The 24738-nt window shown below is 45.0% G+C and overlaps 2 protein-coding genes across 10 annotated transcripts in view; one reads left to right on the forward strand and one right to left on the reverse strand.

Annotated features, from left to right (window-relative positions):
- Positions 1–3375, forward strand: part of PHACTR1 (phosphatase and actin regulator 1) — a 278346-nt gene extending 274971 nt beyond the window's left edge. Inside the window, exon 14 of the mRNA XM_061994544.1 lies at positions 1–3375. Coding sequence (XP_061850528.1) covers positions 1–16 — 16 coding nt within the window. The 3' untranslated portion in view covers positions 17–3375.
- TBC1D7 (TBC1 domain family member 7) overlaps positions 2722–24738 on the reverse strand; it is a 26494-nt gene continuing 4477 nt past the window's right edge. Inside the window, exons 4-13 of one of the 9 annotated variants that reach the window (XM_061994555.1) lie at positions 21061–21248; positions 19467–19604; positions 17727–17872; positions 11807–11936; positions 10621–10990; positions 9950–10476; positions 9586–9855; positions 8849–9493; positions 8306–8528; positions 2722–3231 (exon numbers count right to left, since the gene is read on the reverse strand). In XM_061994555.1, the coding sequence (XP_061850539.1) occupies positions 10904–10990; positions 11807–11936; positions 17727–17872; positions 19467–19604; positions 21061–21248 (689 nt within the window). In that variant the 3' untranslated portion in view covers positions 2722–3231; positions 8306–8528; positions 8849–9493; ... (1 more) ...; positions 9950–10476; positions 10621–10903. Of the gene's footprint in view, positions 3232–8305; positions 8529–8848; positions 9509–9585; positions 9856–9949; positions 10991–11806; positions 11937–17726; positions 17873–19466; positions 19605–21060; positions 21249–24738 lie in introns of all 9 variants that reach the window. The other 8 variants (XM_061994558.1, XM_061994556.1, XM_061994554.1 and 5 more) reach the window with 8 other exon arrangements.

Consider the following 24738-nt stretch of genomic DNA (forward strand, 5'->3'; position numbering starts at 1 on the left):
GTTTCATAGACCGTAGCAGTTCAATTCTACTGGACTACTATGCTGTCTTCAAAACACAACTAAAAGGAACCATAAGTGCTGGTATTATTCACTTCCCTGTTACGTACAATGTAAATCTTCTGAACTGCCTTTTTAAAAAGAAAGAAAGAGTAGAAAAAATAATATTTAAACAAAAGGAAAAGTGTATTTACATGTGATGGGTTCTGCAGCATCGTCAGACCTGCCGCCTCCAGCTTCAGCAACAGAAAACACCCCTCGTGGGAAGCAGGCTGAGACTTGGCATCTACGTACGAGACGTCCCTGGCATGGGGCTTTGCCATACATGTTCAATCCCAGCTGGTGGCACAGCCACTTCATCTCCTGGCACCTCTCATCCCGACAAGCCTCTGCCATCAATTCTGGAGAGCCTCGAGATGCTGTTCGGGGAGTCAGGGGCCCGGGTGAAAGCTCCAGAAAACAGATGAGCAGCTATGGCACTGAAGCACTTAGAGCAAACCTTCCGTTGAGGCTGCGAGCACCTTCTGAGGATGGGCAAGGAGCAAAACTACAGCACGGGCCAGCCCATCTGTGAGTATCATCTGCCTCAAAAGGCATTCCTGGCCCTGGAGAAGTGTATGGCCACTCGGTCAGCATTGTTTCCCAGAATCACAGAATCGTTTCAGCTGGAAGAGACCTTTAAGATCATGGAGTGCAGCCTTTGTCCCAGCCCTATCAACCACTCGACCATTTCCCTAAGTGCAACATCCACCCATCACTTCAGCTCCCAAACAAAGGCAGCAGATTTGAGGAACAGGACTCCCTCCTGAAGGCTGGTTCAGTCCTAGCAACTCTTTCTTGTCCATGTATCATTTTCTAACCCCGGCTGTGATCCCATCAGCCACAAGCGGTATCACCCTCGAGAAGAACCAACCCCTGTCTCGTCACCACTGTCACTACATTGTTTTCACTCCCAGAGCTGGAGGCCAAGCTCCCTGGAGGGGGACACACAGCCTGAGCTGCAGCAGCACTGTGAGGAGGGAGATCGATCTTTGCTGGAGAGAACATTTCAAGAACTGGTCCCGAATTCATGCTGAGAAAAGCAGGAAGAGGCGGTGGTACTGTGGGCTGTCGCGTTGGTATGGATGGCAGGGCTTGTCACTGGTACTCACACCTGAGGTGTAAGGGCAGCGAGGCAGAGGGGTTCTGAGTTGGGTTTAATTGCTTTTTATTGTAGTGGTTTAACACAAACCGACCCAGTAGAGCTGGTCACTCTGGGCCTGGTTTACCTGCCAACTTCAGCATGTACTTAACACGACATGGACGAGCGAACAGCCTCGCTGCACTCAACGAGTCTGGAAAAAAAGCAATTCTGCTTTTACAGTCTGAACAGAGAGGCCAAAGTTTTTTACTGCAGTATTGTTATTTATGTGGGGTTTTTTTTCTTGCTGTCTTCCATGTATCTCTCCCCTCCTCTCTGCTCCCTCTCTACCTCTCCCAGTGCCACGCCAACGTTGCCGTTCACGGATCACAAGCTGAGAAGCCTCTCACCCATGAGCATTTCATGGCCAATGCTGCACAGTGCCAACACTCCTGCCTCGTCTCAGGCCTCCATCTCCTTCCTTGAGTGGCAGGAACAGAGCAAATGCACCAATGCTTTCTGCTTTTTGTCCCTCTTTTCTTTTTGTTAAATTATGTTAACTCCTGACTGAGCAACCAGAAGGATGCAGTGGAAGAACTGCCATTTTTCCCTCAAATGATGTCAAGCTTATTACTGAGAAGAGGGAGGAGAAAGAAGCCATATAAAGCGTTTGGCACTGTAGCAAAGGTGGGAGAATCAGCACTTCACTTGGTTTAGTTTCTGCAGGTCTGAGTATTTTGCAAAGGTGCCCTTTGGTGAGGCATTCTCCAGCAGCCCCTCAGTACCCGAATGCTGCAGCACGTCCTGAGTTTGCAGCCTCACTGCTGGCAGCCCTGGGAAGCTGTGAGCAGACTGGGCAATGGTGAGCCTTACTTAAATCTGTTTTCTTGAGCACTTTTCTCCTCATCCATGAAAGCCAGCTCTATTGTGGCAAAGCAGTTGTGCTTCTGTTGGAGGGGGGAGAAAAGCCAAATCGAGAAATTTGTCATGGTTTTTGCCTCCTTCAACCTCGATTATGTGCAGGAGAAGATGGTAGCAGGAATGCCATCATCACAGTTAACACCAGTCATCTCAATTTGCATTGGGAGGGGAGATGAAAAGTAGTCATGAAGAAATTACATCAGGTTGAGAGAATGGAAAAAAATCAACACAGGAACAAAAGTGGCTATAAGAGTCAGCCACCTCCAGGGCTGAAAATGGAGATAATATTCTAGAGTCAAGGAAGAAAAGCACATCGGTTATCATCTCCCGAATCCCAATTCCACTCAATGTGCAAGTGATGTGACAGCTGTTGTGCGGCCTGTGGAAAGCTGAAGGGGAAGCTGTCGGGGCTGAGGAGTGGAAAAGCAGTTCCAGAACATCTGTAGACAAAATTCTTGTCTACAAGACAAGACACAAGTGTGATGGTGAGGACACCTGAGGGTGGCACCAATCCCCAACCCCCTGGTGACATGTTCATGGTAATGGGGCCTTTCCCCACCCTGCAGCCCCTGGGTGAGGTGTGTGCAAGCTGTAGAAGTGTCAGGCTGCAGGTTGGCTCAGGCCACAGAGCGTGTTGGGACAATTCCCAGCACAAACTTGAGCCATTTTCAGAAAGAAGGAAGGACAAAGAATATAACAGAATTTTAATTCATTGATGTTAGCTGAAACAATGTACTGAGCCCATTCAATGAATACATTTCAGCCTAATAATTCTAGGTAACAGCACTTCGTCATCACTGCAGCTGGACACAGGACTCGTGACAACCCATCCTCAGCAAGCCACAGGCGAAGGGAAACCCGGACTTAGAGCTGAAGCGGAGCTTCTAAGGTGCCTGCAAGCCAATTCATTCTGTATAAATCATGGGAGATGACTAGTCTAATGAGGAAACGAAAAGGGACACAGGACTTTGTCCCAGGTGTTCAGCGAGCTGAAGCTTGGAAGAAGTTGTGTACAGAAAGAGGCAGCGACGGGTACATGACCAGCTCGCCCTCTGTGTCGCAGTTGCTTCCACCCCACTTACATTTTGCAGTTGATATCCACATGTATGTACATAGTTTGTCTTTGTATAGGAGTGAGTGTGGTGGCTGTCAATCATGTGCTCTTCCAGTATTGTGTTCTCAAAAGATGATGGCTGTATGAAAATGATGTAAATAAGTAGAAGAGAATTAAAGAGGCTCTGTATGTCCCTGATTTTGTACATACTGAAACTGCATGGCATTTAAATTATTGTTTGTCTCTGATGTATGCATTTTCCTAAAAAAAAATGACTTTTAAAAAAAAAAAAACCAACATTTTTGTGCCTCGGTATTTTTTCTCCACTCTATCCCACTGACCCAAAACGTAGATAGGTCCCAGATAAGTCTCAGAAGCAACAGCAGTCTTTACCGTGCTTGAAATAAAATTCTAATCTGAACAGAAACAGTACAGGTCCTGAGAACAAAGAAGGGTAGGAAGAAAAGGAGGACCAGAAGGACAGGTCCCTATCTGGAAGGGAGGGAAGGGGAGGAGGAGAGGAGAGGAGAACAGCAGAAAGGGAAGGAAGGGAGCTACTGAGAATCAAGGGCGGCGCCCCACACTAGAGAAGAAGGACAGGTCCCTATCTGGAAGGGAGGGAAGGGGAGGAGGAGAGGAGAGGAGAACAGCAGAAAGGGAAGGAAGGGAGCTACTGAGAATCAAGGGCGGCGCCCCACACTAGAGAAGAAGGACAGGTCCCTATCTGGAAGGGAGGGAAGGGGAGGAGGAGAGGAGAGGAGAACAGCAGAAAGGGAAGGAAGGGAGCTACTGAGAATCAAGGGCGGCGCCCCACACTAGAGAAGAAGGACAGGTCCCTATCTGGAAGGGAGGGAAGGGGAGGAGGAGAGGAGAGGAGAACAGCAGAAAGGGAAGGAAGGGAGCTACTGAGAATCAAGGGCGGCGCCCCACACTAGAGAAGAAGGACAGGTCCCTATCTGGAAGGGAGGGAAGGGGAGGAGGAGAGGAGAGGAGAACAGCAGAAAGGGAAGGAAGGGAGCTACTGAGAATCAAGGGCGGCGCCCCACACTAGAGAAGAAGGACAGGTCCCTATCTGGAAGGGAGGGAAGGGGAGGAGGAGAGGAGAGGAGAACAGCAGAAAGGGAAGGAAGGGAGCTACTGAGAATCAAGGGCGGCGCCCCACACTAGAGAAGAAGGACAGGTCCCTATCTGGAAGGGAGGGAAGGGGAGGAGGAGAGGAGAGGAGAACAGCAGAAAGGGAAGGAAGGGAGCTACTGAGAATCAAGGGCGGCGCCCCACACTAGAGAAGAAGGACAGGTCCCTATCTGGAAGGGAGGGAAGGGGAGGAGGAGAGGAGAGGAGAACAGCAGAAAGGGAAGGAAGGGAGCTACTGAGAATCAAGGGCGGCGCCCCACACTAGAGAAGAAGGACAGGTCCCTATCTGGAAGGGAGGGAAGGGGAGGAGGAGAGGAGAGGAGAACAGCAGAAAGGGAAGGAAGGGAGCTACTGAGAATCAAGGGCGGCGCCCCACACTAGAGAAGAAGGACAGGTCCCTATCTGGAAGGGAGGGAAGGGGAGGAGGAGAGGAGAGGAGAACAGCAGAAAGGGAAGGAAGGGAGCTACTGAGAATCAAGGGCGGCGCCCCACACTAGAGAAGAAGGACAGGTCCCTATCTGGAAGGGAGGGAAGGGGAGGAGGAGAGGAGAGGAGAACAGCAGAAAGGGAAGGAAGGGAGCTACTGAGAATCAAGGGCGGCGCCCCACACTAGAGAAGAAGGACAGGTCCCTATCTGGAAGGGAGGGAAGGGGAGGAGGAGAGGAGAGGAGAACAGCAGAAAGGGAAGGAAGGGAGCTACTGAGAATCAAGGGCGGCGCCCCACACTAGAGAAGAAGGACAGGTCCCTATCTGGAAGGGAGGGAAGGGGAGGAGGAGAGGAGAGGAGAACAGCAGAAAGGGAAGGAAGGGAGCTACTGAGAATCAAGGGCGGCGCCCCACACTAGAGAAGAAGGACAGGTCCCTATCTGGAAGGGAGGGAAGGGGAGGAGGAGAGGAGAGGAGAACAGCAGAAAGGGAAGGAAGGGAGCTACTGAGAATCAAGGGCGGCGCCCCACACTAGAGAAGAAGGACAGGTCCCTATCTGGAAGGGAGGGAAGGGGAGGAGGAGAGGAGAGGAGAACAGCAGAAAGGGAAGGAAGGGAGCTACTGAGAATCAAGGGCGGCGCCCCACACTAGAGAAGAAGGACAGGTCCCTATCTGGAAGGGAGGGAAGGGGAGGAGGAGAGGAGAGGAGAACAGCAGAAAGGGAAGGAAGGGAGCTACTGAGAATCAAGGGCGGCGCCCCACACTAGAGAAGAAGGACAGGTCCCTATCTGGAAGGGAGGGAAGGGGAGGAGGAGAGGAGAGGAGAACAGCAGAAAGGGAAGGAAGGGAGCTACTGAGAATCAAGGGCGGCGCCCCACACTAGAGAAGAAGGACAGGTCCCTATCTGGAAGGGAGGGAAGGGGAGGAGGAGAGGAGAGGAGAACAGCAGAAAGGGAAGGAAGGGAGCTACTGAGAATCAAGGGCGGCGCCCCACACTAGAGAAGAAGGACAGGTCCCTATCTGGAAGGGAGGGAAGGGGAGGAGGAGAGGAGAGGAGAACAGCAGAAAGGGAAGGAAGGGAGCTACTGAGAATCAAGGGCGGCGCCCCACACTAGAGAAGAAGGACAGGTCCCTATCTGGAAGGGAGGGAAGGGGAGGAGGAGAGGAGAGGAGAACAGCAGAAAGGGAAGGAAGGGAGCTACTGAGAATCAAGGGCGGCGCCCCACACTAGAGAAGAAGGACAGGTCCCTATCTGGAAGGGAGGGAAGGGGAGGAGGAGAGGAGAGGAGAACAGCAGAAAGGGAAGGAAGGGAGCTACTGAGAATCAAGGGCGGCGCCCCACACTAGAGAAGAAGGACAGGTCCCTATCTGGAAGGGAGGGAAGGGGAGGAGGAGAGGAGAGGAGAACAGCAGAAAGGGAAGGAAGGGAGCTACTGAGAATCAAGGGCGGCGCCCCACACTAGAGAAGAAGGACAGGTCCCTATCTGGAAGGGAGGGAAGGGGAGGAGGAGAGGAGAGGAGAACAGCAGAAAGGGAAGGAAGGGAGCTACTGAGAATCAAGGGCGGCGCCCCACACTAGAGAAGAAGGACAGGTCCCTATCTGGAAGGGAGGGAAGGGGAGGAGGAGAGGAGAGGAGAACAGCAGAAAGGGAAGGAAGGGAGCTACTGAGAATCAAGGGCGGCGCCCCACACTAGAGAAGAAGGACAGGTCCCTATCTGGAAGGGAGGGAAGGGGAGGAGGAGAGGAGAGGAGAACAGCAGAAAGGGAAGGAAGGGAGCTACTGAGAATCAAGGGCGGCGCCCCACACTAGAGAAGAAGGACAGGTCCCTATCTGGAAGGGAGGGAAGGGGAGGAGGAGAGGAGAGGAGAACAGCAGAAAGGGAAGGAAGGGAGCTACTGAGAATCAAGGGCGGCGCCCCACACTAGAGAAGAAGGACAGGTCCCTATCTGGAAGGGAGGGAAGGGGAGGAGGAGAGGAGAGGAGAACAGCAGAAAGGGAAGGAAGGGAGCTACTGAGAATCAAGGGCGGCGCCCCACACTAGAGAAGAAGGACAGGTCCCTATCTGGAAGGGAGGGAAGGGGAGGAGGAGAGGAGAGGAGAACAGCAGAAAGGGAAGGAAGGGAGCTACTGAGAATCAAGGGCGGCGCCCCACACTAGAGAAGAAGGACAGGTCCCTATCTGGAAGGGAGGGAAGGGGAGGAGGAGAGGAGAGGAGAACAGCAGAAAGGGAAGGAAGGGAGCTACTGAGAATCAAGGGCGGCGCCCCACACTAGAGAAGAAGGACAGGTCCCTATCTGGAAGGGAGGGAAGGGGAGGAGGAGAGGAGAGGAGAACAGCAGAAAGGGAAGGAAGGGAGCTACTGAGAATCAAGGGCGGCGCCCCACACTAGAGAAGAAGGACAGGTCCCTATCTGGAAGGGAGGGAAGGGGAGGAGGAGAGGAGAGGAGAACAGCAGAAAGGGAAGGAAGGGAGCTACTGAGAATCAAGGGCGGCGCCCCACACTAGAGAAGAAGGACAGGTCCCTATCTGGAAGGGAGGGAAGGGGAGGAGGAGAGGAGAGGAGAACAGCAGAAAGGGAAGGAAGGGAGCTACTGAGAATCAAGGGCGGCGCCCCACACTAGAGAAGAAGGACAGGTCCCTATCTGGAAGGGAGGGAAGGGGAGGAGGAGAGGAGAGGAGAACAGCAGAAAGGGAAGGAAGGGAGCTACTGAGAATCAAGGGCGGCGCCCCACACTAGAGAAGAAGGACAGGTCCCTATCTGGAAGGGAGGGAAGGGGAGGAGGAGAGGAGAGGAGAACAGCAGAAAGGGAAGGAAGGGAGCTACTGAGAATCAAGGGCGGCGCCCCACACTAGAGAAGAAGGACAGGTCCCTATCTGGAAGGGAGGGAAGGGGAGGAGGAGAGGAGAGGAGAACAGCAGAAAGGGAAGGAAGGGAGCTACTGAGAATCAAGGGCGGCGCCCCACACTAGAGAAGAAGGACAGGTCCCTATCTGGAAGGGAGGGAAGGGGAGGAGGAGAGGAGAGGAGAACAGCAGAAAGGGAAGGAAGGGAGCTACTGAGAATCAAGGGCGGCGCCCCACACTAGAGAAGAAGGACAGGTCCCTATCTGGAAGGGAGGGAAGGGGAGGAGGAGAGGAGAGGAGAACAGCAGAAAGGGAAGGAAGGGAGCTACTGAGAATCAAGGGCGGCGCCCCACACTAGAGAAGAAGGACAGGTCCCTATCTGGAAGGGAGGGAAGGGGAGGAGGAGAGGAGAGGAGAACAGCAGAAAGGGAAGGAAGGGAGCTACTGAGAATCAAGGGCGGCGCCCCACACTAGAGAAGAAGGACAGGTCCCTATCTGGAAGGGAGGGAAGGGGAGGAGGAGAGGAGAGGAGAACAGCAGAAAGGGAAGGAAGGGAGCTACTGAGAATCAAGGGCGGCGCCCCACACTAGAGAAGAAGGACAGGTCCCTATCTGGAAGGGAGGGAAGGGGAGGAGGAGAGGAGAGGAGAACAGCAGAAAGGGAAGGAAGGGAGCTACTGAGAATCAAGGGCGGCGCCCCACACTAGAGAAGAAGGACAGGTCCCTATCTGGAAGGGAGGGAAGGGGAGGAGGAGAGGAGAGGAGAACAGCAGAAAGGGAAGGAAGGGAGCTGAGATGATGAGTCTTACCTGTCATCAACAGTGACAGCTCACACCTGCAGAAGCTCCTTTATCACCCTCTCACCTGCGTTACTGCACTTCGGGCATTCATTTCTCCAGACTCCACTCCTTTACTTTCCGCAATCTCAGGCCACTTATTAGAGGTCAAATCGCTCATAATTTCTCCAGTATCATCCAGTGTCATATGCCATGCCCATTGTTTTCTGTATTTTTCATCACATTTGAACATCAGCTGGAAAAAGAAGAGATTTTTCACTGCTCTAAATCCTGCTGGAGACAAAGTACGGCTTTTGGGGAGAACTGGACCAAATTAAGCTTATTTTTCTGATGTGCAAAGTACACAAAGACACTTGGCAGGGGGAGGAACAAGTATGCAGCAAATATTTATAGAGCCAATCAAGGCGAAATCATGTAAATAAAGACAAAATACCTAATTTTCAAGCTCCTTAGGAAGAAGGACCATGAGATAATTAATTACCACATTCCTCCATCAATGACACAGCATAACAGCAAACAAAACAGCCAAGGTACACCCTTCCCCTTGTTACTTACCAGAGGTTCTGGTAGGAGGCTCCAGCACACCACCACACATTAGCCGACCATGGGTTAGTCACATTTATACTTTCAGTGTTTGGGGGGATTCCTTAAGTTTCCTGCATAAACTGTATCCCACCTCAGTCCTCAGTGAGTACCTGGAAACGGAGCCATGAAGATACACACAAATGTCTCTTACCAGACCGCTGAAGGACACGTGGAGTTAAACCAACTATCCAGTCTCTGGAGAGCTCCTCTCCTTCAACATAGCCCACAATAAATCCCACACTCCGTTACAGAAACGCTCCGTTCTTTGTGCAGGAAACCGAAAGGGCTGCACACGAAGTTTGGCTGACGCTAAAGCAAAGCCACATCCGTCCCAAGTACATCGAGATGTTGAAGTACACTTCCCGTTGCTAACGTGGAAACGCTTTTTCACTCTGAGCGTGACCGAGCAGTGGCACAGGCTGTCCAAAGAGGTGGTGAAGCCTCCATCCTTGGAGATGTTCAAAAGCCACACAGCCACAGGCCACGGCACCCGGCTCGAGGGTTCCTGCTTGAGCAGGGGTTTGGATCAGATGACCTCCAGAGCTCTCTGCCAACCTCTACTCTTCTGTGATTCTCTGAAAGCAGATCTCTGTCTCGTCTCTGCAGCTCTGGGGCCTGATGGAGAAAAGCCTTTTTAAATTAAACGTTAAACCAATAATAAAAAAAAAAAGTTTGGAGCTTCAAATAAGGATGAGAGGAGCCCTCACCGGTAAGTCTGGAGGCGATGACGCTAACTGGCACTTCTAATCCCGATTCAGAGCATCTCTCATCACAGAAGATGAGTTATTGATTCCTTTTCAGGATTGAGATTGTTCCACACCTTCAGTGTCATCAGCGCTTGGGTTTTTTTTTTTCACGACTAAGTCATTAAAAGCAGCATCTCAGAGTCCAAGGCGGATAATCTGCTTAGGTTTTGGGGTGTATCCTGAACCGAGTCCCACGCTTCCCCAGCCAACGTTTTGGCAAGTAAACCTGACCTAGTTTGAAACAGAAGTTAAGTTTCTAAAACATTTCAAGTCTGCAGGACACCGAGTGCAAGCTAAACACGCTCCTTTAAGTCTATGAGCATACCTGGCGTACCGAGCGTTAACTGGAGCCGAGTGACAGCCAAGCAGTACGGTTTTATATACAATTCCCTGGTCTATGCAAGACATAGAAATAGAATTTTACACTTCTTACAAGAAAAAGACCAGCTCTCCAGCAAATCTCTATCACTCTAATCACTCCACTTTGACTCGCATCACGAATCGCATTTCTGTGTTAAATCCGTTTTGAAGCCTAAACCAAAGAAGAATCCAATTACAGCAACTTTGAGTCAAGCATTCAGCGGAGACATCGATCATTACCACCCTGTAATTCTGAATTACATGAACACCTCTCCCACCGATTTTCTCCGTACCTGTCCAAAGCCACATTTCGGGATAGGACGGATCCACCTTTCTAGAGCATCTTCCACAAAGGATGAAGGAGGAGGTACGGCTTTAGAGAGCTGGCTACAGGTAAAAGGATACTATCTTAACACTTCAGAAAAGCAGGTCATCCCCCGTCACTGATGTCCTCTGCCTCGCATCTGTGATGCCTCTTTCTGCATTATTAACCTGAAAATTTACAGTATCGATTGAGCAGTTACATGCTTGTTCACCACAGACTAGTAAATTCACCTTACACTATCAAGTATAAGCCAGCACACAAAAACATTCTGAAATTACAAGTAAGTCTATTTACCTTGCTTCAAGCGTTACCTTTACTCCCCCAAAGCCAGAGAACGCACTGTGCAATCAGAATAGTGTAGCTGGCAGGCCAAGAAACACTCTGGACAGGATCACACCGCCAATCGGTATCTTCATCCCAGCTGTATTTATTGAAAAATATCGACATACCGGTCACTACGCTATTAGCTGCTTCACCTGAATCTTTACACAGAAGAGGTAACAAAGAACAAATCACACAGGGGTGGAGGAAGAGTGCTAAAATGTCTTTTTAAATGTCTTTTTTCCTCTAAGCCGTGATGAGCAAAGGAAGTTCTCAGACTGAGTGTGCTGGAGTCCCGCAGTGTGTGCGCCACAGATCAACGGCTTTGCTGACGATGGCGTCGGTGTTATCTTGAGGAATCTATGAAAGATCAGGGCGAGATGCCTTATCAGACAGCGTTTATTTGGACTGGTTTGTCTCAAAGGTTTTATATTTCCAGTGGAGATTTTATCTCTTTATAAAAAATAAACCAAAGCTAGAATCCTACCCCCCTGCCCTAGCACCCCGCCATCCCTCGGTCCTGCAGGCACCACGTTACATGCAGGTTTTAGACAAAAAGCTTTTCTTGACAGAATGGCAAGATGCCCACCCAGGCATCTCCCACGTCAGGCATCCCTAATCCCAAGTCAGGCAGAACGCACACTGGCCATCCCCGACCACAAATGTATCTGATCTAACCGACCTTGCATGCGTCGGGATCCTGCAACCCTGCCGTGAAGCTCATTCCTACATATACGGGAAAGTTCAGGGTCAGGTTAGTGACCCCATCCTCACATCCACAGAAAACTCAACTTGAGTCTACAGGCTCACACTCGGGCACAGGCCAAAAAAAAGTGCCAGAAGCCAACCCCCTAAAGAGCTTCCAGACAAATTAACCTGATCTCGTCTGCACGCACCTTCACAGAAAACCCCCTTCGTATCAAAAACAATATTCAATCTGTACATATATAGGTAACGCTTTCCCCTTAAGCCTAAAATTCATTTTGTTCTAGGAAAGCCTTACCTTCTGACAGAAAAAGCTATTATTATTCCCATCCCTGCACATTCTCTGTTCACCTTGGTACCGTTATTAATAAGCAATAAATCTCACCGTACGTTCGCAACAGGCAAACAATTAAAGCCAAAACACACTTTTACAAGCCATAAATGTAATGCAAAGCACAACAGGGTACTTACATTTTCCAAAAACTGCGTGATCTTTTCTGCAGTGTTCAGTACTATTATCTTCATTTTAAAGGTTAATAATATCTCCAAAGCAACAAACACGAGAATCTTGCAGGAGCCGCTAATAACTTTGTCCCAAACTCTGCCAAGAAAGTGAAAAGGAATCGCTAAACATTATTGTAGTGCTTATCTGATTATATTGCAGTGCTTATCTGCTTATTTATCTGCTACCAGAGTCTTTGTACAACCACCGTTTTCCAGATTATTTCTCTGAATTATTCGGGCCAAGGTAAATAAAAGACATTTTATCAACTCCTAGACGTTTAGAGCCAAGGGACGGCAAGCGGTTATGCATTGCCACGGTGTGTTCTCATTTAGAAATGAAACTGTTTACAAGCTCAAATGCAAAAAGCAAATCTTGTTTCGATAGCCTCAAGTTTGGCAAACTATTCTACAGGGTATCATAAAGGTGAGAGACTTTTCTCATGCAAAAAATTGGAGACAAACTTTATTAACATGCCTAAAGATATGCTTCCAACAGTGAAGTTGAAAATTCCAAAGGATGGAATGCTGAACTGCTAGATCTCAAGAAGCTAAAAATTCCAGGTCATCGCTGCTTAAGACACAAATACATCAACAGGATATAATCCACAACATTTAAATTAGGCACAAGGAACAACTCTGAAATCTTTTAATCCATCCCGCCGTGCACAGACTTTCAGATTTACCTAGGCACTCCTACACTTGTAGGTTTTAAGAAAAGCTGAAGTGCTTCAGCAACAATCGAGTGGCAGTTCAGCAACAGAATTTGGATGAATATTACAAGAGATCCACACTACTAGAACAGCCTGCAATGCTTTGAAATCACCCTTCAACCAGCAGCTCTATCTCGGGCCCGACTCAACAGGTTCGGGATGAAAGATTCTCCCAAACCAACGTGAAACCATCTGTCAGATGGCAGCTTTTATGGGCTTGTGTTATTTTTAGTTCTTGAATTTTAAGAGCTGTGTCAGAAAGACTTTCTGAGGATTACTGTTCTTGCTCCTTCTGGGCACTTGTTAAAAGTGTTAATCCTTCAAATAAAAACACAAGGGACAAATATCACACGCTAGCCCTCATAAGCTCTGAACGCAGCAATGCTAACTAGAAAACATCTCTGCAGCCCACCTATCGACTTGGATCTACAAGTGTGCTTCTTCCACAGAAAATTCAACTTTTGTGTTTATTTCTGAGACCTTCTCTCTCAGAAGAACTTGCCCTTCAGCCCGGAGCGCCAGGAGAACACAACACGGGACTTTCAAGGTGGGATACCTGCTCTTCCGCTGTCAAACAAGGACTTGAGAAGGGAGAGTCCAACAAAGAGCTGAGAAGATGGAGGGAGCGAAGCATCTCTCTCCCAGAAGGAAAGGCTGAGAGAGCTGGGCCTGTTCAGCCTGGAGAAGAGAGGGCTAAGGAAGATCTGTTATTGCCTATAAATACCTGTGGGGCGATCTCAAACAGATTAGAGCCAGGCTCTTCTCAGCGGTGCCCAGTGACAGGAGCAGAGGCGACGGCACAAACTGACACACGGGAGGTTCCCCCTGAACATCAGGAAACACTTTTTCACCGTGAGATGACTGAGCACTGGCACAGGTTGTCAAGGAGATGGTTGAGTCTCCATCCTTGCAGACACTCAGCCACACGGGCATGGTTCTGGGCACCCTGCTCAAGGTGGCCCTGCTGACCAGATGACCTCCCTGCCAACCTCAACACTTCTGTGATTTTTTTGTGCAAAGATTTTATAACTCCTAATGTGGAATGCTCGCTGCTCTTACGCAGTGATTTTGCACGCTGTGCCTCCAGTCAATTCTTCTTAACCTTCTATTCATATCACTCTTTTTGGACACTGCTTTCCTAACCTCTGCATTCCTAAGAAAATTTAGACTACAATTTCACTTATAACGAAAACATGAGGAAAAGAATAGGAAAAATCCTCATAGAAAAAGGCACTGCCAATTTCTTTCCCTTTTGCAATTTAGTTTTAGTTCTTTGTATCGCTAAGATTAAAAAATGAATATAGTTCCCATATGGATGGGAACAATAATCATCCAAGATTAAAATCTTACTGCCTCTCTGTGTGGTTCAAGCACCCCGAGCCAAGTTACACCTGTAAATATTACACCGATGCCGAAGTCAGGTCTAGAAGCTTTCTGCAAGGCTCTGAGAAAACTGACATCACAATCCCATTCCACGGTGCACAGCTCAGCCCTTTACCCCGACGCCTTACTCTTCCCACATGTGTCTGCTCAGAGCTCAAGAACAGCTCCCCATAGGCTTCACGGGCAACAGAATTGTGATTACAAATGACAGTACGATACAGAAAGCAGCAGATTTCAAAAAGAGAAATGAATTAAAAGTTCCTAGTAAAGCCCATGTAAATTGGAAAACAAACTTGCCCATCCTAATATAAAATACCCAGCCCTCTCTCATTGCTTTGCTTCCGAGTCTCCCGACTTTCAGTCTCCGTAATTACGTTACAGTAGGTTACATTTCATGCTCAGAAAACACTCCAATGCTTTCCTGCATTATTTAGTCTGATCACAGAACAAATGCTTTAACAATAGCAAAGCAGATGCAGTATCTAAATCACCGGTGTCTAACAAATTTGGTAGCGGTGCGGATGAGATGTCAGCACTAACCAGCTGTGACTGCTGCAGCGTTCTTCCCCTTCACGTTTCCAGCTATTCTTACTCCCAACGCAACTCCACCGGCACCAGAGGAGTGACTGCGTGACACTGTGACAAAACCCACGGCAAAACACTTATTTGGAGTAACCTATACGAAACCGGCAGCCTTTACACATTGTATCGCTGCTGGTAACATAAATACCCTAATTTCCTTTTTTATAAAAACAGCAGACACTTAAGATGGAGTATACTGACAAAGACAGCAACTTTTTACTCAGTTTTAGATACCCCTAGAGATGGCAAAAGTGTCAACAGAAATGACATGCCACTGTGCCTATGCTACAACCTGGTGCACGTTTCGGGAAGCACTCTGTCTGTACTCCAGGTGGGATACAGAGCTCTGAGGATTGAGTGCCTTTGAAATGGTCCGTCTGCTCTCTCTTACTAGCTTAGCACTTTTAAGAAGTTTGTTAAGAAACCTGTCACACGATATGTTGTGTATCGAGGCAAGCAAGGACACTGCAGAAGCTCAAAGGAGAAGTTTCCACGTGAAAACTTCCTCTAAATATATATATACACATATATATTTTCCAAGCCTCTTTAAATTAGACCCGTGCATAAATTTTACCTGTGGTATAACTAGGAGGAACATGCTCTAAAACGGTATTTATACCAAATGACAACGCCTGTCGGGAGGAAAGTTGGTATTAAGCGACCTCATCTCACCATTATGAGATAAAATTCCTGCATGGCATATATAGAATTTGTACACCTTAGAGAGAAAAAAAAAAGAAAACCACAAAATGTGGCTTTAGCTGCCTGGCAGAAAAGACTAAAATTTATGGAAAGCAACCAACTAAGTGCTAAACCGTACGTTAAGTCATAGAAGGCTGAGCTCAGACCATCTCTCGCTTGACAAAAGTAAAACTCGCAGAAGAACTGAAGACCTGGTTTCAATTCCCAGCAGTTCCCATGCTGCCATTTGGCTACACTTCACATAAGCATTCAGGCTTCTAGATTCTGATCCAAAGTGCACCTCCAAACATTAATTAAGCTCATCTGACACGTGCTACTCTTGAAGTATGTTATTCCCTTCACAAATGAGACCATTATGATTACAACTGAATGATTCAAAGACTTGAACTGGCAGGAAAAAATGCACTTTCAGCACGTTCCCACAAGAGCTGTTGGGAAAAGGCGCTCTTGTGCCACCACAAGTACAAACGTTGACATTTCTTTTTACTTCAGAGTGACACAGAAAGTCAGTATTTCAAACTTTTCCATTAAAATAAAGTATTAAAAGATTTCAGGTCACCAAAATGCTCCATTTCAGTAAGGCAAAACCAGGATGAGAAAAAGTTCAATGGTGTGCTTACTAGCCAAAATATTTCATATAAATGAACCGATTAGAAATGGTAGAAGTTTCAAACTAAAGATTCTGACGAGATGAAATACAAAATCAGAGTTCTTAACATCCACATTTTTATCTTTTACACTGCCAAGACGAAGCAGCTCCATAAAGTGTTCCATTTCCAACAGAAATTTTTAGATAACCTGCATCTTCCAATAGTAAAACTGCTCTGATGCACATTCCTCTTTCAGCTCTAGCTCTCAGCCCTAGGCCTAGTTGCAGAATTAAACCACATAACTTCTAAACAAAAAATACCTTCTAGAATACAGGAAAAGAGGTTCCTAATACAGTTGATTGCAAAGGCTATTTCATGTCACAGAAGCCTCCAGAAAAAAACAAACAAAAGGCCTGCAGAGACTGCCACGTCCCAAGTAGAGCAGATACTTCTGCTGACAGTAGTTGAAATTTTAAGGCATCGAGTTTCAGACAGAGAAGGCCCAACAATGAAACCAAGTCCATCATCTGCTGAAACTAACTTAGAAATGCAGACATGAAATAGAGATCCAGGCAAACCATACACGTTCAACTGCTATTAAGAACCTAACAGATACTTTTATACATCTTTACGTAGTCTCTGCAGTGACAAAAATAGTAAGAACTTTTAATCACCATATCACACACAATCACTACAGACAACTATTTTGGAACCTTACAGGAGCTTGATGAGAAGAACTTGCCATGTAACAATTACTGTGCCACAAACAGCGTAACACCTAAAGGTCTACTACCAAACCTTTCAGTTTGGGCTCAAAATTGGTTTTTTTTTTCTCTCAGATATATTCCTTGACAACAGTAAAACATACAAAGACCATGCTATGACAAGACCAGAGAGCGTGACTTCTAACCTCATAGCTTGTTCCCTAAAACCCCTTTCTTTTTCTTAAGGGCAAATAAAACATAGAATGGTAGGGGTTGGAAGGGACCTTTACAGATCATCTAGTCCAAAAACATCTTTAAAACATCTTCCCACTTTTCTTCAGGGAACGTGAAGTCCCAGATAAACAAGCAAGACTGCATTCGCTATATAGATTATGACCGACGTTACCACCGTGAAGCACCTGCTATGGACCATTTCACAAAGCTGTGTTTCCACACTAGGTTCCTGAAGCCTTTTAGGTACCGGATTAAAACTTCCCTTGAACCTTGTCGCTTCTCAAAGTTTTCAACCTTCTAAAATGAAACCATTGCTTCTTTTATGCAACCTCCTGCTCAGCTATTAACAACCCTAATTAATGCAGAAGAGATATGCATCTCTACATCTAGCTTGAATTTTATGCTTTTCAACAGTTCTGGGGCAGCAGAAGTAGAGAAATAACAGCCTCATTTCAAAAGACCTTCAGCAAAGTGCCACACACAAGAACTTTCCCCTTCTAAATGACAAACAGCCTATTTCTAACTGTAGAATACAATGCATTATTTAATTAGTTTTGTAATACTCAACCTGCCTCCAGTACTACAATCTTTTCCATCTAATGATAACAGACTTATCATACTCCATATTATACTCGCTCCCCAAGCAATGAGTTTGGTTAAAAAGCCTGAAAATTCACTACCGTTCACTATTTATCACAAAGAGGCGATCTGGTGTTTCAGGTCCTAGGAGGCGTTAGTGTCTAACAAAAGCAGATGCTATATTTAACTCCATTCTTTTATCATTTCAGTGCAAGAAATGATCACAGAGGTTATCTTGCGCCTGTAACAAGTAGAATCAAAGTCAATTTTATCATTTCTAAGTCAACAATAAACTCCATATTCTTACAGATAAATAAGGAAGGCTCTTTGCCTACTACTGATTAAAAAAAAAAAAGCTAGAATTACTACATAATTACAAACAGAAAGACAAAAAACAACTTGCCTCTGTAAACTGGATTCAGGTAAACACCCTGCAAAACACTTCTTAAACCAAAGATCGTAAGGGAGTTTGCTCATTGCGGCACATGCTTTCAGATGCATCAGGAGTCTGTTATCTTCAATGCTCAAATACTGCTCCAGAATTTTAGGCTGAGAAAGGAAAGGGAACATTTTAGACAACTCCTGTCAGAGTATCTCCCACAGTTTATGTGCACCGCAAGCCAAGAAACGTCTGAAAAAATTCTATCGCCATAGAATAACATGTTAAAATCATGAACTTGCATTGTTTTAGCTAAAAACATCACATCACAAGTCACAAGTGTTGCTAATTTTTGCAGATACCTAAGTACTTAAATTAAACTGCTGACCACTAGCAGAACTTCCACAATATGCAGTATTCTCTAACACAAGGAGGTGTTTGAGAGCTTAAGGCAATGCAGAGATTAAAACGTGCACCAATTACTGTTACTTTCACAAGCGAAATTGAGTTTCGTTCACCTCAAACGTAATCACCTTAGCACACATCCAAAAAAGTACACACAATGCAGCAAAATCCAGGCAATTAATTCCAAGAGAAAAATCCCCGTGTCGCAAATTAAAAGCTGACCGCTGATTTTTGGTTTAAAAAAACCCAAAATATTTAGAAGTGTAAAAGATGTGGATAATTCTCATAACGATCAATTCAAACACAGCACAACACACATTTTCATAAATTCTGGAGTACTTCTATGTTTTCCATCATAATTGGATAAATAGCTAATGACTTCAGCTGTCAAAGGCAGAAAACATTCCTTTGTCCATATTCTAATATCCAGAGTCTTGCTATCACGTTCATATTAAAAGAAAAAGGGAGGGAGGGAGGGAGAGACACACCTGGAACTCTGTATGTAGTGAAAACACATACTTTCTTTACAAAATGCTCTGTTCTTTGAAAGGACATAGTTGACTGTATCACTTCCAGCAACAGGAGACAGTTTTAAGCAGCAGTTCTTATTTCCAAAAGAATAACTAACAGAGGATACACAAATTTCTGCGACAAAACTTCCTTCAGTGAGTGCTAGCGCACAGGTACTCTGATACTTTTATCTCAGTGATACTCTTAACTAGAAGTTTCTGATCTGTGAAGAATATTTGGCAAATTACAGAAGCTTTTGTTATTTCTCTAAGTTGTGCTTTCTTTACAAACAGATCTTAAATTCACAAACCAGTAAGACAGAAATCAAAAATGCATAGTCTGAGCATTTCAATGATCGGTGACCAAAGACCTCTGCTTCACTTTTATAACTTCATTTACACCACACTGTTTTTCTCAAGACAGAGTACCTTGCTCCATTTCAAAAGCAAAACAATTATGCTTTGTCTGTCATCCAATGAGCTGCATATGGCTGCCAGAGACGCTTAAGAAGCAGCAGACATACATCAAGATGTTCTTAACATTGTGACATTTTTGTTTAAAATAAAACCAATTCTGAACAACCAGATTTGTGATAAATATCATTCAAGTACATACAATGTAAGCTTTAGCTAATGGGAAAAGAAAACAAGACATAACTGAAGCAAGTGATTTCTAAAGTTATAATAGACAGTGTCCTACAAGATAGTACAATCAAAAGGTAAAAAGCACTACTCTTGTTTTCTCAAAACAGTTGGTGGAACAGAATCCAAGGGTGTCACCTCTGACACCCTCCATGACTGGCTTCCCTCACAAAAAGCCCAAAAACCAAAACCGGTGTTTTTTCCTTACCAGTTGCAGTAATGAATCTTTGTGCTTGCTGTTCAGCTGATTCACAAAGCAACTCACAAGCCAATAGCACTCTATAGGATCCTCCACCATTTCCTCCATTGCTTTAGCAATGGCAAGAAACACTTCATCTTCAGGCTCCTAGAAAACAAAGCCAAGGAAGCCAACTAGACAGAAGGTTTGGACTATCTGATTTAAGTTATTGTTATATTCCTTTTTCCTGCTATTTGGAAAAACAAACTGGAAATTGACACACTAGAAAAGTTGTTCTGACATTCCTAAATAAAACATTGGTGTGTGGCTGCATTATACATCCAAACATCCAAACATCCAAACATCCAAACATCCAAACATCCAAACATCCAAACATCCAAACATCCAAACATCCAAACATCCAAACATCCAAACATCCAAACATCCAAACATCCAAACATCCAAACATCTTTATCCTGGATGTTACAGTTCCTGAAAGAAATAATGCAGCCATGAGCTGTGTGTCTGCCTTCAACACAGAGAAAATCATTTAGCTTGAGATGAACATCTTCCTAGAAACAAGTATCTTTTCCAGGTACCAAGTGTCTTATTCCCCAGAATACATGACCAGAAGCATGTGATGAGCACGCCATCGTCTTTTCTCACGAGGAGGTGCTTTTCTAGCAGAAGTATCAGCATGTCTAAATCACATTTCATGGTGTGACTGCACACAGGGTAGATGGAGGCTTCTGCACAGATTACAGCTCATGCAGAACACATGGATAATCTAAATAGTACTGTGATACGGCTCTGCTACACAGACCGCTGCCATATACACGCATCCCCACCCAAACTCTCTGCTTTCAGATGCACATTTATCAGATTCCTGTGATTTGTGACTCAAACATTTCGAAACATTTACAGAATCATAGAATCTTTAGGTTGGAAAAACCTTTAAAATCATAGATTCCAACTGTTAACTCAGCACTGCCATGACTACCGCTAAACTGTGTACCCGAGCCCCGCATCTACACGGCTTTTGGTCCACACAGTGTTTATATCATCACAATATGGACATCATCAAAACACAGACTCATTTACCTGTCTGTGAGTACACTGTAAACTATAGATGATGTGCATTACCTAACAGAAGCCTGGATCAGTTCAAACAGAAAAAGGAGCACATTGAAGTCTAGATTTAAAAACAAATACCGTAAGTATATGATGTCACCTGCAATAAATTGCTGCTTGTACTGGCTCTGAATTACCCATCTTCCAGGACATTTAAAAATCTATAAGCTCTGATAAGATGATGTCACTTTCACATCAGTGCTACAAAGAAACTGAAGTGTACTAGAGTACAAAGAGCTTGAAGCCTAGCAGGCAAAATACATAAAAAGAGGGTTTAAGGCATAAAATCTTACATAAGTACTTATGAGAAGAAAAAGAGAAAAGTACTTAAACTAAAATCCCTTATTTTATACTAGCACTTCTCTGGTTTTCGTTTACCTTACTTTATCTACATGTACCCATAGGCCCACTTGCAGTTCAGCATCTCACAGGTTTATCATTTAAAGTTAAACAAAAATACTGTATTTAAAAGACTGTTAAAATGACCACTGACCAACGGGAAAGCCAAGTTTCGAGGCAATTTTCCTGATTCCAGTTGATGTATGCGGAGGAAAACATCTACCTGGGGGGTAGAATCATTAATAAACCGAATTACGCGAAGAGCATGGTGTACATCCCAGTACTGCTCCTTCCGGTACTTCATCACCAAAGCATGAGATTCATGGTGGGGAGGAAGAATTCCTAAAATGAATAAAAATAGAAGATCAGCAACTATGAAGAGAAAAAACAGAGCACTCAAACTCCCTTCTCAAGGGTTTTGCCTAAATTCGATTTCTCCTACAATTGCAGCCTACAGAAACGCAGGACCTGGTACTGCAGTTTGTTTATAAACTTGGTCAAAAGAACACAGGGAGAAAGTTCTACAAAATTGGAAGTCAATGGACTGACAAAGCACTTTAGGATTATAGAGACTAAAACAAATTTTACATGTTAACTGAGCAAAGGCAAAAACCTAGCCTCAGCCTATCGTTTCCCAAGGTTTTCAGCACATGAACGCTAACTCTTTTGTAGACCACATCAGTGTGCTGATAACAACTTGTTGGTGGGATAAATGACAAGTAATTTAATTGGCTTATCATCCTTCTCCAATAACCTTTCTTTAGCTTTAAATTGTGAATCTTACTTATTTATATCTACCTGCAGTTTTAAAAGCAGTCCTAGTTGCTTCATTTGTGCCCAGCTTCTGTTTATTTTGAAAACAAAGTGGATGTAGAACGATTTTAATATCCATTATCATAGAATGGTAGGGTTGGAAGAGACCTTTAGAGATCATCTAGTCCAACCCCCCTGCAGAAGCAGGTCCCACCTAGATCGGGTCACACAGGAACGTGTCCAGGTGGGTCTTCAAGACCTCTAAGGAAGGAGCCTCCACACCCTCCCTGGGCAGCCTGGGCCAGGACTCCCTCACCTCACACTGAAATAGTGTTTTCTTGTGTTTAAATGGAACTTCCTGTGTTCCAGCTTCATCCCATTACCCCTTGTCCTGTTGCTAGATACCATCAGGACAAGGGGTAACGGGATGAAGCTGGAGCACAGTCTCAAGTTCCACATTTTGTCTGAGATGACCAGAGAATATTTCATGTAATTGACTAATGCAAAGATACTGTACATTACAGCATCATTTAATTTACTGTCAGATCTCTGCCAGAAAATCCTGCCTTGCTGTATATCATGAATTAATCCTCTCTAAAACATTCAGAGGCAAAAATCAACTCCCATGGGTTGAATCAGTTAGATTGAAGTAAGAATACCGCTCTAATATCTCACAAGGTAACATTTTTTACTTTCTTAGCACAATGCAAATAGTTTTTGTAGCCTCCCAGGAGGAAAAATAAAAAAGGAAGAAAAAGTAGACACGCAGAGAAAATTGAACTGTTTATGATCTCTAGAAGAAACTCAAGATTCCATCTTGCCATACACTGACATTCACAACAAAACTGTCACAGGCTTCAACAGAACATCTTAAATACGCCAAAGGAAAAAAATGACACCTCCCTATCACTACCAGAGGAGAATCTTTCCTGTTATAGAAATCCACGAGCACAAAGAACTCTTGAGAAATCAGTTCTGAAACAGGCTACCTGCTGCTTTTATCTCTCATTTAAAGAAAAATGTTCCTGCAGAGTGTTAAACCACGAAACGGCTGAGTTTTAGTAACAAGCACCATCACAGAGAAAATGATCTTTTCTTTTCCAACTGTAAACCTGTCTGCATTTGAAAAGCTGGGGCAGAGACATTTTTCATCTTCTGCAAAAACAGAGCAAACATAATGGCTTTGTATGTACATACTGCCAATTGCCTTCCTCAAATACAGAAGACTACCTTAAGCAGAGAGAAAAGAAGCTTAGACACAGGGATGTCTAGAAACAAACCCGAGTCACACATGAACAGGAAGATAACAAAGACATCGCTGTGGTGCTGTGGAACCTGGGACATCATCGAGCCTTGGAATGTGCCCAGGATAATTTTGCAGATAGGATAGAATCCTTTCTGTTAAGTTGTTAACATTATTTAGAGGAGATGTAACAACTCCCACCAGAAATGGACTGGACGGTTGTTCCAGTCGTTTAGGGAAGTATTTTGCATTGCTCTTTCGAACACCAGCTTTCCTGACCAGCGTTAACACCGAGACGCAGCAGCAGAAAAGACCTTGTACCTCCATTCACACAAGGGGCACACAGAATGGCAGCATAAATACTTGAAACAAATCACTCTTGGTTTGAAATACAAAATCCGGTTTAGAAATCAATATAATTTTCCATACAGTTAACTTCAAAGCTGTTTTTGTGTTAGTGATTCACAAATCATCCTCTCTACAACAGTCAGAAGTAGACCACTGGTCCTGCTGCAAGCTACAAGTTTGCTAGAGACCGTATTCTCCCATTTTAACTTTGCCTGAAGGGTCTCAGACTGAGTCTCTTGTCCAAGTCTCACACACTGTATTTCCTACTAGTAACATTTTAGAAGATGCTGACAACTTCACTAGGGCATAGTGCACAAGAACCTTTTTCATCTTAAAATTTGCAGTCCAACAGCAAAGGCTTTGATCAAGTAGGATTACTCTGTTAGTTCAATGACCAATGCTAAGAACTTCCTATTTCATTTCTAGATCTCACACCTTCTCTGCGCTGTTCCTTTACTACCTCTCCCCACAAAAAGGCTCACAAATGCCAATAATGAGCAACATGAAGCCACAACTCTTAAATTTCAGAATATTGGAGGAGGAAAAAAAATACAAGATTGTTCAACGTTCAGTTAAAACTTTTCCAACACATCATTTCATACTCCAGACTGTAGCAGAACAAGGAAACCAAGAAGGGGAACAGAAGACATTTGCTTAAATGTTGTTCAAGTTTGTGACGCAGCCTAAGGTAAATAAACAGCCTAAACCAGTGACAAACTGTTTTGTAAAATACTCATTCTGAGGTAAGAGTCACCAGCCTTCCTGACTCTGAATCACACCCCAACATCTTCATATAAGAGGTTCACATTCAGTCTGGCAAGGTTTCTCTACACAGAGGAACTCCAAGGGTAACTCTCCAGATACCTTGTAAGGGTCAGACCTCCTGGGCCTCCCACAGCCTCTCTTGTCTCCAAGTGACACAACCTCCCATTTCGTAAACCCAACACGTTGGCTAGTTACTGCAAAGTCATTAGTACCTTTGAATTAAGCCATCTAACACACTTCAAGGACAAGACAATCTATTTCAAGGGGGGTTATGGTTTCTGGGGACACCGTAATATGTATCTGGCCTCATAGCCTCTTCAATAGGAAATACAATTTAAAGTCAGAAGCAAAAGCAGAAAAAAACAAGATTGTATAGAACACAAAGCTTTTCTAGAATAAACATCCATTCTATACCTTTCCAAGTTTAATCATAGCTCTACTTCACCATGATTGCCTGTTACTTTAGGAACAGAACTGATTATCAGGTCTCAGTGACTTTTATAGCACACCTTTCAAACCCATCCTATAAATTCAGTTGGATGGCGTTACAAAATCAAACACAGAAACATCCCTCTAGGTACACTTCAGCAAAAGCTCCCAAAAACCAGGCATTGAATATTGGCTTATAACTGTCCTTGTGCATCCTGGGCGGATATAAAAATGGGCTAAACACGTATCAGTAGGCAAGGTCATACAGAGTAATCCACGTCATTAACTCTCTAA

Source organism: Colius striatus, chromosome 4, assembly GCF_028858725.1.
Source record: "Colius striatus isolate bColStr4 chromosome 4, bColStr4.1.hap1, whole genome shotgun sequence".
Lineage (NCBI taxonomy): Eukaryota > Metazoa > Chordata > Aves > Coliiformes > Coliidae > Colius > Colius striatus.